The sequence below is a fragment of the Amblyraja radiata genome, chromosome 19 (genome assembly GCF_010909765.2).
Source record: "Amblyraja radiata isolate CabotCenter1 chromosome 19, sAmbRad1.1.pri, whole genome shotgun sequence".
Taxonomy (NCBI): Eukaryota; Metazoa; Chordata; class Chondrichthyes; order Rajiformes; family Rajidae; genus Amblyraja; species Amblyraja radiata.
Window position 1 is genome coordinate 41121939 of NC_045974.1, and position 20229 is coordinate 41142167.

At 42.4% G+C, this 20229-nt stretch overlaps 1 protein-coding gene across 1 annotated transcript in view; it reads right to left on the reverse strand.

Moving 5' to 3' along the window:
* cftr (CF transmembrane conductance regulator) overlaps window positions 1-20229 on the reverse strand; it is a 148078-nt gene that overhangs the window by 82138 nt on the left and 45711 nt on the right. The window contains exons 3-7 of the mRNA XM_033038309.1: window positions 17637-17748; window positions 10962-11177; window positions 7754-7843; window positions 5050-5213; window positions 1565-1690 (exon numbers count right to left, since the gene is read on the reverse strand). Coding sequence (XP_032894200.1) covers window positions 1565-1690; window positions 5050-5213; window positions 7754-7843; window positions 10962-11177; window positions 17637-17748 — 708 coding nt within the window. The remainder of the gene's footprint in view (window positions 1-1564; window positions 1691-5049; window positions 5214-7753; window positions 7844-10961; window positions 11178-17636; window positions 17749-20229) is intronic.

Consider the following 20229-nt stretch of genomic DNA (forward strand, 5'->3'; position numbering starts at 1 on the left):
ATGACTTGGCCTCCACAGCCGTCTGTGAATCTGTGAAGAAAGATTGAGCAGAAGGTAGACACAAAAAGCTGGAGTAACTCAGCGGGTCAGACAGCATCTCTGGAGAAAAGGAATGGGTGACGTTTCGGATCGAGACCCTTCTTCAGGTTTTTGTGTCTATCTTTGGTTTAAACCAGCCTCCCCAGTTCCTTCCTGCACAAAGGTTTCAACGGTCTGCTTATTGTCACATGCACACAAGCAAGGTTGGGCAGGCTGGGTTGGCTGCACACTCACTGGAGTTCAGAAGAATGAGAGATGAAATATAAAGGTTTCTGAAAGGGATTTAGGCAGAGTGAATGTTACGAGGGGCATGGTTTCAAGAAAAGGGGGAGGGGGGTCCTTCCAATTCACACAGGTGATGAAGAATCACTTAAATTATCTAACCTAATGTGCTGTAGAGGCAGAGTCAATAAATATATTCCAAGCAGAGATCGACTGACAATGAAACTGCAACAGGCAATTGTAAGTTTTAGAAAGTGTTGATATCACAGCAGGAAAGTTGCTTAATAATTCAATCTACTTCAGTTAGGATCCTTTAATAACATTGAAGGTAGACTAAAAATAAATTGTCACTCCCAAGGCAGCACGGTGGCGCAGTAGTAGAGTTGCTGCCTTACAGCGCTTGCAGCACCAGAGACCCGGATCAATCTGACTAGGGGTGCTGTCTATACGGAGTTTGTACGTTCTCCCCGTGACCGCGAGGGTTTTCTCCGAGATCTTCGGTTTCCTCCCACACTCCAAAGGCGTACAGGTTTGTAGGTGAATTGGCTTGGTATAAGTGTTAATTGTCCCTAGTGTTTGTAGGATAGTGTTTACATGCGGGGATTGCTGGTCGGCATGGACTCGGTGGACCGAAGGGCCTGTTTCCACCCTGTATCTCTAATATTAAAACCGAAACCTACCGAAAATCTAGTCAATTAATAGTAACTTTATTTATAATAACTTTATTTATAAAGCACTTTAAACAACCGCAGTTGCCACAAAGTGCTGTACATGAGAACTCATGGACAAAAAGTTATTACAAACCATTAAAAACTGTAAAACGAAGGATTAAAAAACAGTAAAAATTAAAAGACATTAAAAGCACTAAGAACAGGAGCAATGTCTCAGCCAGTGTCGAAAGCCAGAGAATAAAATTGAGTTTTTAGGGAGGATTTGAAGATGGACAGTGAGGGGGCCTGTCTGATGTTCAACGGCAAGGTGTTCCAGAGTGCCGGAGCAGCAACAGAAAAGGCTCTATCCCCTCTGAGCTTCCGCTTAGACCTTGGTACCTCAAGGAGCAGCTGATCAGCTGACCCTGAGGCACCGGGCAGGAGCATATAGGTGGAGCAGCTCAGAGAGGTAAGGCGGGGCGAGCCCATTCAACGATTTGAAAACAAATACAAGAATTTTAAAATGAACTCGAAAGTGCACTGGTTAGATCTAAATAACATGGCAAAAGTAGCTAGTTTCCATGGAGTTTCTTAATTCACATTATATTATTTTCATAATATATATTACAAGAGTAAATCATGACACAACTTACTGTCTTATGTCATTAACAATCTTTTCCATCGCATCTTCCCAACAATACACTTTCACTGATTGAATATTGTCGATAATTTCAGAGGTAATAGCAAGCCGTTCATTAATTTTTCCTGCACGCTTGTCTCTGTTGATAAAAAGAGAACATATAATCAACTCACACAATCATGCCAACTCTGCTTTACATTAAAGGTTATACTCAGTCATACATCACAGGAGTAGGCCGCTTGTCCCCTCAATTCCACACCAACCACCAACCACCCCCTTACAGTCATTGCATATTTTTGATTCCCCCCACATTCCCTCAACCACTCCCAGATTCTCCCACTCATTTGCACACTCGGGGAAATTGACACTGGCTGCGTAGGCTGCAGTGGGGCATGTGGGAGGGAACTGTAGCACCCAGAATAAACTCGCTTGGTCACAGAAAGAACGTGCACACCTCTCATAGGTAGCACGACAGGTCAGATTCAGAATCACACTTTATTCGCCAAGTATGTTTTGCAACATATGAGGAATTTCATTGGCCAGGTCAGTCATACAATTAAAAGCAACAAATCACTCAAAAACACATTTAAACATTAACATCCACCACAGTGACTCCTACACATTCCTCACTGTGATGGAAGGCGAAATAAATTTAACCCAAGTTACTTGGAGGCAGTGGGGCAGAGGGTATATTAGCTGCATCATTGTACTGCTCAAGACTGATGAACAAATAACTGAGTCATGGGCAAAAGGCCATTCATTAGGGCTAGTAGTAGGTTATTTTAATTGTATTGTTAGGTTAATGTTAACTTCTCAATCAGAAAGTCACTGTTCAGACGTTTGGGGTTATGTTGTGGCTGTCCGCATACAGAATTACAAGGGCACCAAATGTTTAGAGGAATTTGGGGCGAGCATGTGAACATAGAGCCCATTTTCCCATCTTTGACCTAAATCCCTCTAACCATCTTGGTCAGCATGGATGAGTTGGGCCGAAGGGACTATTTCAATGCTGTATGATTCTGTGACTCAATAGTTGTCATTGGTGCCAAGTAAAATCAACTGGCAGGTCATTCAGTTCAATTCAATTCAATTCAATTCAACTTTATTGTCATTGCACAGATACAAGTATGGGTACAACGAAATGCAGTTTAGCGTCAGTCCGTAGTAATAGTGCAATATAGAAATAAAAATACAGAATAAGCAAACAATGTGGACGGAGAGACTGGAGAAATCTATCGGCGGGACTCCGAGTTCAGCAATGTGATAGTGTTGTTGTAGAAGCTGTTCCTCATCCTACTAGTACGATACCTGAGGCTCCTGTACCGCCTCCCTGATGGAAGGAGGGCAAACAGTCCATGGTTAGGGTGGGAGGGGTCTTTGATGATCTTCCCGGCCCGTCTCAGACACCGTTTTCGGTGGAGGGCATCCATGGCAGGGAGCGGGGCACCGATGATGTACTGAGCGGTTTTCACACCTGTTGTAGTGCCTTCCTGTCTGCTACGGTGCAACTGCTGTACCATACCGTGAAGCAGATGGTCAGGATGCTTTCGATGGTACAGCGGTAAAAGTTGGTCAGGATCTGGGGGGACAGGTGAGCTTTCTTGAGCCTCCTCAGGAAGTAAAGGCGCTGCTGCGCCTTTTTGATCAGCTTGGAGGTGTTGAGGGACCAGGACAGATCCTCCGAGATGTGTACCCCGAGGAATTTGTAGTTGGAGACGCGCTCCACCTCAGTCCCGTTTATATGGATGGGGGTATGACTGCCTCCTCTGTTCTTCCTGAAGTCAACAATAATTTCCTTCGTCTTCTTGGAGTTGAGGACGAGGTTATTGTTGGCACACCAGGCTGCCAGGTGCTGGACCTCATCCCTGTAGGCTGACTCGTCGTTGTCACTGTTCAGTCCTACCACCGTGGTGTCGTCGGCAAATTTAATGATGGCGTTGGAGCGGCTTTTTGTGAAACTTTGGCTCACATCTAGCAGGAAGTATTCATCACCTCCTTTGGAGGGTCATCATTAACTTCCAGTAACATTTCTGGAAATGATGTGCATATGATGCCATAATAAGGCAAATAAGGTTCCTAACAGCTGTTTTATTTCAATCAATAAATTCATTTATTTGAGTATGAAAAACGATGTATCATGTCTTAATGCTATTCATAACTATTTACTCCTGCAGTTCAAAATAATAAAAATATTCAACAAATGATATCTATTGGAAAATATTGTTCCTCCAATCAGTTCAAAATCCACTCTGTTGTGGATCCACGCTGCCACAACCAGAGAACAGTCCTGAACTACTATCTACCTCATTGGTGACCCTCGGACTATCCTTGATCGGACTTCGCTGGTTTTACCTTGCACTAAACGTTATTTCCTTATCATGAATCTATGCACTGTAAATGGCTCAGTTGTGATTGTGTATTGTCTTTCTGTTGACTGGATAGCACGCAACAAAAGCTTTTCACTGTACCTCGGTACAGGTGACAATAAACTAAACTGAACTGTTCTGGGTGAAAACCCCTACAACACAATAACACTGCTGCCAGGCTCAAGCGCTGGCATTTGAATTTATTTAATTGGTGTTGTGCCAAGTCTAAGAGCATAGTTTGAATTGTGGGTCAAAATCTCTTTAACAATGTTTGATGGCATGGGTGAATTGGGCCGAAGAGCCTGTTTCCATGTTACATTGCTCCATTACACTATGGCTCTACGCTTGACAATGTTTGTCCATGAATTATCCATGAATTATTTCTCGTCAGGGAGATAAACCCCATCAGCTACAAACACCCAGTGATAATATGTCACTCAGCTGTAAGCTTTGCAAGATTGACAACTGGACATTAACTTTCTCATGAATTTCAAGAAATTGCTGCATTCGAACATCGACTATCAATGAAACTTACTCCAGATTGTGTGGCATTATATTTTAATGATCCAATTGATATCCCTTGATTATCTTCAACCTTTTTGACCCTCAGACCCCTGAAACTCTGGGATCTCATTCCTGCGGGCAGCAAGTTATTCCAAAGAATGTTAAAGTTTGATATTTACATTGTTTTTGTAAAATGTTTTATATAATTTCTACTTTTTCTGTCTCTCTTTTGTCTTGTGATACTTTTCCTCTCTTTAATATATCTGTTAATTTCTTCACATATATTTAAAAATTACACGGAGCAGGTGAAAGGAATTAGTTTAGTTTGACAGAAGGAAGCGGTGACGTTTTGTGTCAAGACGCTTCTTCAGCCGTGACCAGAAACATCACCGATTCCTTCTCTCCAGAGATGCTGCTTGTCCTGCTGAGTTACAGTACTCCAGCTTTTTATGTCTATCTTCGATTTAAACCAGCTTCTGCAGTTCCTTCCTACAATTAGTTTAGTTTATTGTCACGTGAACCGAGGTTTTGTTGCGTGCTAAATTATTTGAACAGTTGATGTTATTACAGCTACTCAAATATTCCTTGCTGTTGATTTTTGACACTGTGAATGAATTACTTTTGTTACCTGTATTGTCTGATCTTCTTTCCCAGCCAGGCTTGGAAAAGGGCAAGTATTATTAAGAAGCCCAATCCACAAAATGCAAACTGAGTCAATTCATTCCAAAGCAATCCCATTAAAAGCACGACTTGTACTGGTGCGATCCAAACATAGTGAGCAACAGCTACGCCCTGAAAAGGAAGCATTGACCTTATGTTATCATGTAATTTAGTCGTATTGAGTACACAACACACATACATGGTACGTTTTACTTCAATACAGGAGAGATGAGAGGATTAGCAATACAAATTGCCAAACTGTTATTTTAAACACATGCATTAGGATAACCCACAATAAACTCAAAATAAGATCCAACCTTGATTCCAAAATTGCTGAATTCAGTCCAGTTTAGAGGAGCTTCAGATCATTCACCACTTCCCTCCATCAAACAGTTATATTTGGGCTGTTCACTTGGAAAAATGCCCTTTCTGGCACCTGATGGGTGCCCAATGGGTCTATGTCTCTCGATCCAGCCCCAATATGGCCCATCTGACTCTTTAAAATGGGGCAGCGTTCAGGCTATTAAACAGCTGGAGAATCAGTGATCTCTTGCTTGGGATGGGGTTGCTGTGGTTGGGGATATTGGGAATACTTATCTTTGATAACAGTAATGTGTGGCCATACTAGCTATAAGATTGGGTTGGGAGATTGCAACCTTCACGTGGTCCGCCCTGTTTCGACAAATGCAATCAACCCGGCATGCACAATCAAATAAGATCAAATAGAACAAGTTGTCCGACAACTTTAGGCTGTGCACGCCATACGCAAGAAGAAGAAGAAGCTATAAGATAAACGACACTCATATCAGCACCTGTGGCCAGCTTCATTACGTTAATAATAGGCACAAATGTTGGAGTAACTCAGCGGGTTACATATCCCACTCAGTTATTCCTGCATTTTGTGTCTATCTTCAGTGTTAACCCACATCAGTCGTCTCTTCCTACTCATTACGTTAATGATTTGATGAACTCAATGTGGGATAGAGTAAATGATTATCTTTCTGAGTGGATATGGAATTTGGTTCCATTTCAGTTTATTGTCGTTGGTAATTTGCCCTATCTGTCCATTCAATTGTTATTCTAAATCAACAACTATCATAGAATAAAGAAACAAACCAAAGAAAAGGAAAAAGAATAGTGTAAATTCATATAATTTATGGAATAGAGTGAGATACTGTCCACCTGTGTAATTTGATTCCTTGTACCAAGAATGGGAAATTCAACATCAGATGCTTGTAACATTTTGTAGAAACAGATGACAAAATATTGCAGAGGGCTAATCAAGGAAATGGTTAAGATGGTTAACTAAAGGTTTGATCAAAGAGGTAGTTTTAACTAGAACATGAAATAAGAAGATATACTGTAGATGGTGAAGGTACATTTCGTCAGAGATAATAAAACTGTAATGATGTTTGTTAATCATATCTTATTTATTTTAAACTGCTACTTTTTTTTATTGTTTTAGTCGGTAGTTTAAGATGATATTTTATAGGTAACTGAATAATTATGCATGATATTTTGTTGAAAAGTTTACGATGGATTATGCTCTTTCAACAATGCATTTAGGGTTTTGATATATTGATGGGGCGAAAAGCTGAGACCAATATTACATTTCTAAAAAACCTTAATTAAAAATTGGAAATGATACAAGGAAGATAATATTAAACTTTGTTTAAAGATATTCAATGCTCTCCCTTTATTTTTCCTATGTGTATAGAGAGTTTTATTACAGAAACAGACAATGACTTTTGAATGTATACTTTAATAAAGTGTATTTAACAATGAGAACTGGTGTTTTGGTCAGCGATGGGCTGAGAGATGGTTCTATGTGCTTTCAGATCGTCTTTTCAAGGTGATATCAGTATTTCCAATTAGAACACACGAGCCCTTCTCTCAATGCTAGTGGTCACTATGGAATCTAAGTACCTGAACTTCTGAACTACTAACTAGCTCTCATAATGTTATTAATGGATACTTGGTCTATTTTGATTCGATTTGAGCTTAAAGTAGATGTGAAGTAAAGATACATTTTTGCCCTTCACTCTGTAGAATTTTCTCAGTTGCTGTCCGTGTACTTAAAGGAATGGAGGATATGTTGTCCTCTGTAACCTGTCAAGCCTAAGTAAAAACTGTGCTTATCAATAAACTATTATTCACCGCTTTATAATGCACACTATGACAACGTCTCATGGCTCACCTTTCTAGACCTGATCAGGTATTTGCTCCTTCTATCAGTATAAGGGATGTTTTCAAGAGAGAGTTAGATTTAGCTCTTATGGCTAAGGGAATCAAGGGATATGGGGAGAAAGCAGAAGTACTGATTTTGGATGATCAGCCATGATCATATTGAATGGTGGTGCTGGCTCGAAGGGCCGAATGGCCTACTCCTGCACCTATGTTTCTATATTTCTATAAACAAAATTGTTACACCAGGACAGGGAGTTTCACAAGATCCACTATTGAGATTATTGTCATGAAATTGAAATAGTCTCAGTCCACGGACAATATGCATTGACATTCTCCACTGCAGCTTTACTTCTTTGTAATATATAAAAGACAGTTTGCTTTGATATTGTGTATTAAAAAAAAACAAATTGACACCTTCATTTAAACAGGACAGACGCAAAACAAAATTTCTCCCTACACAATGAATTGTGCAGAGATTTATCTACCTCATCAAATTTGTTGAGGTTATTGGATAGAAGGCTCACAAGTTGCCCAGTATCAATTTTATCAAGTACTCTGCTCGACATTTTTAAGACCTGCAAAGAAAATGAAACAACATTTTAGCAAAGCAGTTATTAAACCATTGTTTAATTTCATTATCACAATTTATCACGTAGATTTGTGTGAGAAAAAATGCTTAATTTAACATGCATGCTGAATCTTTGAATACATACTTAACGGAGTCAATTGGGAGGATGCTGTGTTAGGACCATGCTATTCAGTGATATTAGTTCCTTTGATAGATTATTATTTTCAAATAATTATCTTCATTTTCAAAGATGGAAAGTTTGAATGTGTAATCGTGGCAAAGGCATAGCTTTTACAGGCAATGCAACTGTTGTCACATTACTTGTATATCGTAGACCTAAAGGACTACTTCCTGAAATAAATGTAATTTAAACAACTGTTTAAGAAGGAACTGCAGATGCTGGAAAATCAAAGGTAGACAAAAATGCTGGAGAAACTCAGTGGGTGCAGCAGCATCTATGGAGCGAAGGAAATAGGCAACGTTTCGGTACCAAACGTTGCCTATTTCCTTCGCTCCATAGATGCTGCTGCACCAGCTGAGCTTCTCCAGCATTTTTGTCATTGAAATAACTCCTGAATGAAACAATACTGTCTTTTCCAGGACTTGTTTATTCCGAGTGACGAATTGCTCCTTGAAATAATGCTCTACTTAATATTGTAATTGTCCTCATTAAGGTTTTCTTGCTCTGTGCAAAGTAAAACTATTTATCAAGGTCCACGTTATACAATTCCTATAGATGCCAAAGCACCTCAATCGTATCGTTGTTTATTTTTCCGGTAACGTCCAGTTTACAAAATTGCTCCGCAAAATCTAATCCCGACAAGAAAAGCAAAGAACTGCAGATACTGCAGATTCAGTTAAAATTACCAGCAGTCAGACAGCATTTGTGGAGAGAGAAACAGAGTTTGCATTTCAAGTCAATGACCTTTTATCAGAACTGGAAAAAGTGAGATATAAGCCTGTTTTTTTTGGTTGCTGTGAGATGGAGGGGTGGAGAGGAAAGGAATGCCTGTGATTGAGTGAAGGCAAATCAGTACTAGCTTCAATACAAGTGTTAATTCAGTTCAGTTTCATCGAGGAACATGTCACTGTTTGGTAATGGTTCAAACTGACTGAGCAGTCCTAGAGAAAGGTAAAAGCACAGACTGCAGAGATGTTGGTGGGAGCTAACAAGTTTAAGTTGATATTGTGGTGGAACATGTTTGTTCACAGTTGAATACTGGATAAACAAATAGGTGCTGCATTCATGGTTTAGTTTAGTTTAGGTTTTTTTTCGGGATGGAGTGCGGTAACAGGGCCTTCAGCCCACCGAAAACCGCATTGACCAGCAATCCCCGCACGTTAACACTATCCTACAAACACTAGGGATCATTTTTTTTTACAAGCCAACTAACCTACAAACCTGGACGTCTTTTGAGTGTGGGAGGAAACCGAAGATCTCGGAGAAAACCCATGCGGTCACGTGGGAGAACGTACAAACTCCGTACAGACTGCAGTCGGGATCGAACACGGGTCTCTGACACTGTAAGGCAACAACTCTACCGCTGCGCCACCGTGTCACACGATTACCTGTTAAACGTGACTATCAAAAGTGGTATCAGGGAACAGGAATTTCTGTCAAAGTTCAACTCGTTTCTGAAGATGTAATTGCTAAGGAGCAATGAGTAAAATTAGAAAATGAGTGAATCAAAGTTAAAAATCTGGGATTAGTCTTGAGTTGCTTCTATGGAGCAGAATGAATGCTGGTTACAACAGTATTTCAAGCGCTATAAAGTAGAAATTAAGTTGTATAATAATCTGAAGTATGTTGATTATAGGTGCCGTTTCCAAAGGATATCGCTGATGTTCATGGTCCCACTAAAACCCAGCCCAGTAACTTGGACACAGCACCATCACCACCTGCGGCTGAAAGATGCCTCTAGTTCTCCTCCATTTGATGTGGATTTCATGGACTTCATGACTTCTTTCTGTGCTATGAGATTCTACTTTTCTATAAAGTGTTTTAAAGTACAAAGTAGATGTGCAAACCATCAAAGTGTCAAAGTCACTTCTTGGCTCAAGTATTAGATGAGCACAGCTTTTCAAATAAATCGCCAATGGAAATAGCTTAGAGAATTCCATACTTATTGGCTACTTCCATTTCAAATCATCAGTCTTTAATGCCACTGTATTGTTGCCTTGATTTTACTGGCAAGTTACAGTAACTGAGGGAGAACCCATGGGCTCATGGTTAAAATGAGAAGTCCATAATAATATGCTTCTAAAGGACAGTGAAATTGCCAGCTCAACTCTCCCTGGAGGTTGCAGATGGAGATGCTGGAGTTAATTGTGGAAATCAGTGCATTAGAGCCAGTTTCTCTGTCAGAGGCACTGTTTTTAACTTCCTACCTGTGTGCTGTGTTCACTCACCGTCTCCTCTCCACCCAGTCTTTCCCTGCCTCATGCTGCCCTGGAGTCAGGCGGTGTGGAGACAGGCCCTTCACCCAACCAGCCGCACCAACCATCAAGCATTCATTCATAAGAATCCTACACTCGCCCCACTCACTGCACGGTGGCGCTGCGGCAGAGTTCCTGCCTTATGGCGCTTGCAGCATCAAAAACCCGGGTTCGATCGCAGTTACGGGTGCTGTCTGTACGGTGTTTGTACGTTCTCCCCGGGATCTTCGGTTTCCTCCCACAAAACATCATTGTAGGTAAATGTAAAAATGGTCCCTAGTATGTGTAGGATAGTGTTAATATGCAGGGATCACTGGTCAGCACGTACCCGGTGGGCTGAAGGGCCTGTTTCCGAGCTGTATCTCTAAACAAAACTAAAGTAAAACCCCATTTTATTCTCACCACATTCCCTTCACGCACCCCCCACCCCACCTCCCCCAGATTCGACCATTCTCCTCTACTCAAAGGACAACCAACAGGTCATAGGGAGAATGTACAAACACCACATATCAGCATCAGAGATCAGGTTCGAACCTGGGTCACTGGGGCTGTGAGCTCCATTGCTAACTGATCTACTCAATGTCCCACCCCACCACCCAACAGTATCCCAACCACTCATTTCCATCTTCCAAATGATGCCACTTAGGTTTCCTGATTGAAATTACATGTATATACTTTAATATAGTTACCTTTTTATAAATGAGGCTGAATAATGCTATTCTCATCTGCATCCCCAAGTGTTGGAGACCAAAAACCGCAGGATGTAGAAAGAGGGTCCTCACGACAAACAGGAGACAGAGGCCTAATGCTAGGTAGTATGCTATTTCACGTTCATAGGTGTTCTTCTCATTAAATGATGCTATTATACGTCCGAGACAGAGAGGCTGCACAGCTTTAGTGAATTCCTGTTGAAATCAAGTGGAAATGGTGTTAATCATCATCGTAATTTAATGGATCAACAGTGCTTTATTGTCATGTGTGCACTGCATAGTGAAATCATTTTTTGCATAGATCACACATGCACAAGCAGCACCATTTACAAATAGTCCAAAGTCCACGCACTCGATGTACTGGAGTGGCCCCCGATCTAGTTAAGCCCCAGAGGAGTTGTATTTGTTTATGTGGCAACTATCAACATATCACATTTGCCAGATTATTAAAAAGCTAGGTTTTAACAGTTTGTATTTAAAAACACGTTCCCAGTTTGGCTCTAATATTCAGCTTTTCCAAATGAGATCTTTTTTCTTTCTAGTCGGTCAGGTCGGGGGAGTTCACCCCGCCACGGGTACCATGTAATCCCGTGCTACCTGCTCCATGGTCGGATAGTTGGCGACTAAACCGTCTCCCCCACCTGGTTTGCCAGGTGAGGAGGGGGCTGTGGACCTAAAAATGTATCTATTTTCAAAGTACTTTTCAAGCCAGTAGTAACTTTTCAGAGTATCCACTAATGACTGGACACAGTATATATTCCATTAATTTAATTATGGATAATGGTAGAGAGATTATTGAATTAAATTAAAGAATCGCAGCAAGTTTATACATGGTGTATGGATTACTATAGAAAATAGATGTTAACGTACAGAGAAATCGTCTTCTGCACCATTCTCAAGAACAGAACTTTCGTGTGACCTGGGGATTGTCCGTACAATGGAGTTTGCATCAGAATACATCAGCAGAGCTGCTGCCTCCAACCAGGCTTGAGGTGAACCTGCCTGCACGGGTCTAACCTGAGACCACAAGGACATTTGGGATTTGACAGGGTGGAGATTGAGAATGGGAAAGTGGGAGAGTGGGAGAGTGGGAGAGTGGGAAAGTGGGAGAGTGGGAGAGTGGGAGAGTGGGAGAGTGGGAGAGAACGTTTTCCATGGTTCTGCAATCTAATTACGCAGCACACAAATCATGAGAGGAATAGATCGGGTAGATGCACAGGGTCTCTTGCCCAGGCTAGGTGAGTTGAGGACCAGAGGACATAGGTTTAAGGTGAAGAGGGAAAAGATTTAATAGGAATCTGAGGGGTACCTTTTTGAATGAATAAGTTTATTGGCCAAGGATTCACATACAAGGAATTTGCCTTGGTGCTCCGCCCGCAAGTGACAACATGACATACAATGACAGTTAGGAATGACACATAAAACATTAAACATTAATAATAAAACATTATTGATTAAACATGTGAATTAAATAAAATACCAGAGCAGAAGGAGGCTACAGATTTTTGGTTATTGAGTAGAGCTAGTACTCGTGGGAAAAAAACTGTTTTTATGTCTGGCTGTGGTAGCTTTGACAGTCCGGAGTCACCTTCCAGAGGGAAGTGATTCGAAGAGTTTGTGGCCAGGGTGAGAGGGGTCAGAGATGATCTTACCCACTCGCTTCCTGGCTCTTGCAGTGTACAGTTCATCAATGGAGGGAAGGTTACAGCCAATAACCTTCTCAGCTGATCGGACGATTCGCTGCAGCCTCCGGATGTCGTGCTTTGTGGCTGAGCCAAACCAGACCATGATGGAGAAGGTGAGGCCAAACTCTCTACGATGGCCGTGTAGAATTGGACCATCATTGCCTGTGGCAAATTGTGCTTCCTCAGCTGCCGCAAGGGACCTACATTTGTTTTAACTAATCTTTTCCTCTTCACATATCTATAAAAACCTATCTTCTTTCCCTCCTATTAAGCTTTACATATCAGTAACTTCACCCCACCTCTCCCCTGCAACTTGTTAAATAAATTAGCCTTTAGAGTACATTTTCATTCAATTTTGCTTTTCCCAAAATATATTTGTTATATTTTATTTAGGATGGAACTGCAGATGTTGGTTATATCGAAGATTGAGGCAACATGCCACAGTAACTCAGTGGCAGGGAGCATTTCTGGAGAAAAGGAGTAGCTGACGTTTCGGGTCGGAACCCTTCTTCAGACTGGAAGTAGAGGTGGGGGTGGGGAAGGGGGGGGGGGGGGGGGGGAGGAAATAAACTGGAGCCAAGGAAAGGCGAGAACAATTCAGGGCCAGCAACAGAAGACATCAGGGAGGGTGGAGTTCCAAATGGCCCATTGTTGGCTGGGGAAGGTCTGATAACAAGAGGGCTACAAGACATGAGCAGTGGAACAGGTAGGATGGCCAGGATGGAGGGGGGTAGAGGGGGGGGGGGGGTTGGGGGGACGAGAGAGGGAGTGCAGGAGTTACTTGAAATTAAACAAATCAATTTTCATACCACTGGATTGTAAGCTGCCCAAGTGAAATATGAGGTGCTGTTCCTCCAATTTGCAAGGGGCTTTACACTGATGTTAAAGGAGGCCCAGGTCAGTTTGGGAATGGGAATGGGAAGGGCGACCAGGAGATCACTTTGGCCATTGCGGACTGAGGGTAAGTGTTCAACGAAACCATCGCCCAGTCTATGCTTGGTCTCGTTGATATATAGAACCCCACACCGCCGACACTGGGTGGAGTAGACAACGTTGGAGGAGGTGCAAGTAAACCTCTGCCTCACCCGAAAGGATTGCTGGGGTCCCTGGATGGAGTAATGGGAGAAGGTATAATGTATATTTTACTTTGTGAAACACTGCACGTGGACCATATGACCTTTCCACGTCCTCCTGTAATCTAAAACATTCTTCACCACAGTTGGCAATGCACCACTCAAGAGGAAAATAATAGTTAAAACAAATGTAGGTCCCTTGCAGTCAGAAACAGGCGAATTGATCATGGGGAACGAGGACGTGGCAGACCAATTGAATAACTACTTTGGTTCTGTCTTCACTAAGGAAGACATAAATAATCTGCCGGAAATAGCAAAGGACCGGGGGTTAAATGAAATGGAGGAACTGAGTGAAATCCAGGTTAGCCGGGAGGTGGTGTTAGGTAAATTGAATGGATTAAAGGCCGATAAATCCCCAGGGCCAGATAAGTTGCATCCCAGAGTACTGAAGGAAGTAGCCGCAGAATAGTGGATGCATTAGTGATAATTTTTCAAAATTCTTTAGATTCTGGAGTAGTTCCTAAGGATTGGAGGGTAGCTAATGTAACCCCACTTTTTAAAAAGTGAGGGAGAGAGAAAACAGGGAATTACAGACCAGTTAGTCTAGCATCAGTAGTGGGGAAAATGCTGGAGTCAGTTATTAAAGATGGGATAACAGCACATTTGGAAAGTGGTGAATTCATTGGACAAAGTCAGCATGGATTTATGAAAGGTAAATCATGGCTGACGAATCTTATAGAATTTTTCGAGGATGTAACTAGTAGAGTGGATAAGGGAGAACCAGTGGATGTGTTATGTCTGGACTCCCAGAAGGCTTTCGACAAGGTCCCACATAAGAGATTAGTATACAAACTTAAAGCACACGGTATTGGGGGTTCAGTATTGATGTGGACAGAGAACTGGCTGGCAGACAGGAAGCAAAGAGTAGGAGTAAACGGGTCCTTTTCAGAATGGCAGGCAGTGACTAGTGGGATACCGCAAGGCTCAGTTCTGGGACCCGAGCTATTTACAATATATATTAATGATCTGGATGAGGGAATTGAATGCAACATCTCCAAGTTTGCGGATGACACAAAGCTGGGGGGCAGTGTTAACTGTGAGGAGGATGCTAGGAGGCTGCAAGGTGACTTGGATAGGCTGGGTGAGTGGGCAAGTGGATGGCAGATGCAGTATAATGTGGAAAAATGTGAGGTTATCCACTTTGGTGGCAAAAATAGGAAAGTAGACTCTGGCGTAGAATGGTGGCCGATTAGGGAAAGGGGAGGTGCAACGAGACCTGGGTGTCATGGTACACCAGTCATTGAAAGTAGGCATGCAGGTGCAGCAGGCAGTGAAGAAAGCGAATGGTATGTTAGCATTCATAGCAAAAGGATTTGAGTATAGGAGCAGGGAGGTTCTACTGCAGTTGTACAGGGTCTTGGTGAGACCACACCTGGAGTATTGCGTACAGTTTTGGTCTCCTAATCTGAGGAAACACATTCTTGCCATAGAGGGAGTACAGAGAAGGTTCACCAGTAGCTCTTTCTTCCCAATAACCCTTTCTGGCTTATGCCCTCCCTTCACCACCTCCAGTTTAAATTCCATTTGGAATATTTGGGAGGACCAAGAAACCAAGAAAAAAGAAACCACCAGACTGATTCCTGGGATGGCGGGACTTTCATATGAAGAAAGACTGGATAGACTCGGCTTGTACTCGCTAGAATTTAGAAGATTGAGGGGGGATCTTATATAAACTTACAAAATTCTTAGGGGGTTGGACAGGCTAGATGCAGGAAGATTATTCCCGATGTTGGGGAAGTCCAGAACAAGGGGACACAGTTTAAGGATAAGAGGGAAGTCTTTTAGGACCGAGATGAGAAAATCATTTTTTACACAGAGAGTGGTGAATCTGTGGAATTCTCTGCCACAGAAGGTAGTTGAGGCCAGTTCATTGGCTAGATTTAAGAGGGTTAGATGTGGCCCTTGTGGCTAAAGGGATCAGGGGGTATGGAGAGAAGGCAGGTATGGGATATTGATTTGGATGATCAGCCATGATCATATTGAATGGCGGTGCAGGCTCGAAGGCCCGAATGGCCTACTCCTGCACCTATTTTCTATGTTTCTCTGTTTCTATGTTTCTATATGCCAGTATCCATTCATCTGCACCATGTGTGTAATGCTGCTAAACTTCTTGTGGCGATATGTTCAAGTCATTAGGGTTTGATTTCTTATGGACACCTCATTTGCTAGCTGACACAGTGTTCTGTTGTAGAGGATCTTTCTCCTCCTCCCATGCTTGTTGACAAAGTCCTCTAAAGCTGCAGAGATAATTGGAGTACCTACATGCCCATGTTCTGACATCTCCTCTGCCAAGCTGCCAAGGTGTAGTTTGGCTCCCAGCACTTGTTCCTGCCACATAGCACCTCCTTTACACAGAGAGTGGTGAAAGGTCCAGCTGGCTTTAATCAGTACGTATAACCTGCTTCTGGCCATTCATAAAATTAAACCCAGCAATTACTTGTTAAGGCACGTACTGTGCGTTGTCCACTGCAATCATGATAAGGATGTTGTAGTACTAATTTGATAGCTGTCTGAACTTTTTTCAAATATAAGGTAATCACGTATTGCAGTCACAGAACCTGCTTTTGAGAAATAGCCAATTTAGACTACAACCACGTTATTTATTAGAACAGTTGTCTATTATAGCACCAATTAAATCTATTTGTTTGTCATCACAGTTCTTATCTCTTTCTCTCCTCAAACTTTTGTTAATGCACTTCAGTAAGAGAAATCAAAATGCAGATTATTTTCAAATGAAGCGAGACTGCAAACCGGTGATGTTCAGGAAGATCTAACTTCATGAATCAAGAAAAGCAAGCAGGCAGCTCCAACAAATAGTAAAGAAGGCATGTGACATTTTGGCCTTTATTGCAATGAGGTTGGGGACTAACCACAAGGACGTTGGTAAGGCCACACCTGAAATACTATGCCCAGTTTTGATCGCCTTCACTAAAAAAAAGATATGATAGCATTGAAGGCAGTCCAAAGGACGTTCGCCAGGCTCATTCCCGGGATGGGAGAGTTGTTCAATGAAGAATAGTTTGCCTTTTACCCGGAGAAGGGGAAGGGGAATCAAGATGTAAGTTTAAGGTGAGCGAGGAAAATTTTAATCGGAACCTGAGGGGCAACTTCTTTGCACAAAGGGTGGTGGGTATATGGAATGTGCTGCCAGAGCAGGTAGTTGAGATAAGTGCTGTGACAACAGTTAAAATACATTTGGACAGGTATATAGATAGGAACAGTTTAGATGCATCTGAGCCAAACACAGGTGGGCTTGACTAGTGTAGATAGGGCTTCTTGGTTGGCATGGGCAAGTTGGGCCAAAGGGCCTGTTTCCATGCTGTATGACTCTATGACTCTAAGAGAGGCTAGATAGTTTGAGCCTCTATCTATAAAGGAGCCAGTCATTTAAAACTGAGATGTGTAGAAAAGTCATCTCTCAGATGGTGGTGAATCTCTGGAATTCTCTGCCCTGATGGTGATGTAGGCTAGATTATTGGATATATTAAAGGATTCATTAAACAAATTAATGGCCATTGTGGAACTGGCCTCGAAGGGGAGTTGAGGCCAGCACAGATCAGTTTTGATCGTAATGAATGGCAGAGCAGGTTTGAGGTACCTGGTAACCTATTCCTGTTTTCTTGTGTTCTTGCATTCTGCTATGAGGAGTCAACCTGAAGCTATATGTACAGATATGACATGCTGGCTAGCTTACTCTATTAATAAAATCACTTGTTTTAAATGTTAAGATAACTCAAATGATTTACATAAAATCACAAAATACATTTGCTCTAATACCAAAATATTTAACACTTCATTGGGTCACTTGATAGAAACTGTATTAAACATAATCTCACCACAAAATACAGCAGAATTCCATAAGATAAAAATCTCCAGAAAAAGCATCGGCGAAGTGCATTGACCAGTTTGGGATTTTTCTTTGATGTTGCCAACTCTCTGTCCCATTCTCTGCAAGTGAATAAAAACAAGTCGATTAGTCACACGTAAATGTCCTTAAAGGAACAGTGGGGATCTCAGGAATATTTTGTTCCACATCAGCATAGCCAAGGAGATTTGGCAAAGGTAGACAATTAGATAAAGAAAAATGCAGGAGGAGATAATGGAGATGTAACTCTGGTAAACATTATAAGTGAATGAAAGTTCACATTCCAACTGAGCCACATTTTTGGCAGACTACCGCCCCCCCCCCCCAAACCATATATCATTCTGTTGGGGTTTCATTATTTAAAAGGTCATGTTCCATGCTTAGTTACAATACTGCCAAGAGTCTCAAGCACACCAGCACAAATAACAACCAAACCAAAGTGGGTGGAATTTTCCCAGCCCCTTTTGGAAGGAGAAGTGAGAACAAACCAAAACCTAGATGATTGGGAAATGTAAGGTTGTTTACTACTGGAACATTGACTCCATTAAAGGCGTGCACTTCTTTTTAATATCAGAGGTTATTGATATTTTAAGGAAGAAATTCAAATTTCCGTACGTGGGAAATGGATAGTACTATGTTGTACTATCAGTGTACTTAGATCAATCGTGGAAGCAAATATTCAGAACGGAGAACCATCGAAAGCCACTATAATAGTAAGATTAAACGAGAACTTACCAGTTTGAAGTTTGATCTTTATTTTATGAGGAGTTACGATGAGGGATTACGTGAAGACCCCGCCAGCACGCATGCGCGACATTCTTCAAAACAGCGGTGTGGAATCACAGGAATAGTAATTGAAATAAACATAGTAAGATAAGAAGATAAGATAAGACCTTTATAATAGAGGGTGGGAGCGGAGGGCACGTAATCCCTCATCGTAACTCCTCATAAAATAAAGATCAAACTTCAAACTGGTAAGTTCTCGTTTAATCTTACTATTTTACTTCAGAGTCACGTGGGTGACTATGTGAAGATTTTAAAGATCTGTGATTTCAAGACGTGGAACAATCCATGCTTCACTCACTGCCGAAGTCATCCAAGGGAGGAAGTATGTTATCGTAATTAAACATTAATCAATTTTTTAAAACAATAACGATATTTATTTTTTAAACAAAGAAAATAATGCTCCCTCGGGCTAAATTATATATTTGTAGAACTTAAAATTCTTTCTGCAAACACTGCAGGTTTGGCGATCGGCTTGTTATAAAATATTTGGAAAGTCCTTTCCGTAGACCATCCTGCTGTTGCCAGAATATGGTCCATTGGTACCTCCATATTTCTGGCCGCCGATGTTGATGCTGCCCTGGTGGAGTGAGATTTTTAAATGTCAGTATCCACCCCAGCAGCCCCCTGAACCTGTCTGAGCCATCTTGAGATGGTCTGTACTGACACCCGACCATGAGGCTGTTTGAAGCTAACCCATAATGCCATTTCGCTTCCTCTTAAGGCTTTTGTTGTCCTAAGATAAAGCAGTAGATGTGACATGACACACAAACAGGGGTCAGGTGGGTATGCCTGGAATTCCAAAGTCAGTCCCGAAGTTCCCGGTCTACTCTGTTTGAGCAGCTCCAAGATTCTGAATGTTATCTTGTCAGTTGGTGTTACCATGTTGTCCAGTCTTAATTTGTATAGGGACTGGACCCTTTGGGCTGAGACCAAGGCCACCAGCATGACGGTTTTTAGAGTGAGCTGTTCCAGGGACAGGGACTTGGCTGGTGACCAACCCCTTAGTAATGTCAGGACGACACTGATGTCCCAGGTCTGGGTATACCTTGGTCTGGGGGGATTGGTGTTATAGATACCCCTCATTAGTTTGGCAACCAGAGGGTGAGATCCTATGGACTGCTGTCCTGGTGCCTGCCATAAATACGCTGACAAAGCACTCCTAGCACTGTTAATTGTGCTGTAACTCAGTCCTTCATCGAAGTGAAGGCTGGATAGGAACTCCAGGACGTTGGTAATTGTAGCTGATCTGTATGCTACCCCAGTCCTCGAGCAGTACACTTCCCACTTCCAAATCAAAATGGAGCTCCGGGACTGCAATCACTGCCGAACCGCCACTGGACCATCCCCGTCCCCACCCAAGTGCCCCCCCCCCCCCATGCCCAGGGATGGCCAGAGCCGTCGGGAGTCAGATGGGCGCAGCCAGCGCGGAGAAGCAGCGCTAGCTCCACGGCTCCGGACTGGTGTCCCGTCAGTCCAGGCAGGGCTGTAGGTTAACCGGGCGAGACAGGCAGAGTTGAGCTGGATTTAGCACTGCTGCTCCGCACTGGCCATAGCCTGGGCCGTCATTCCCGTAATTACCGTCCACAGGGCCCACGGCTGAACCCTCCGAAGCCGTGTGTGTGTGTGTGCGTGTGCGTGTGCGTGTGCGTGTGCGTGTGTGCGTGTGCGTGTGCGTGTGTGTGTGTGTGTGTGTGTGTGTGTGTGTGTGTGTGTGTGTGTGTTAGAGAGAGTGCGCTAGCGCGCGTGGCCGCCAAGAATTTGTGTCCCACCCCGGTCCC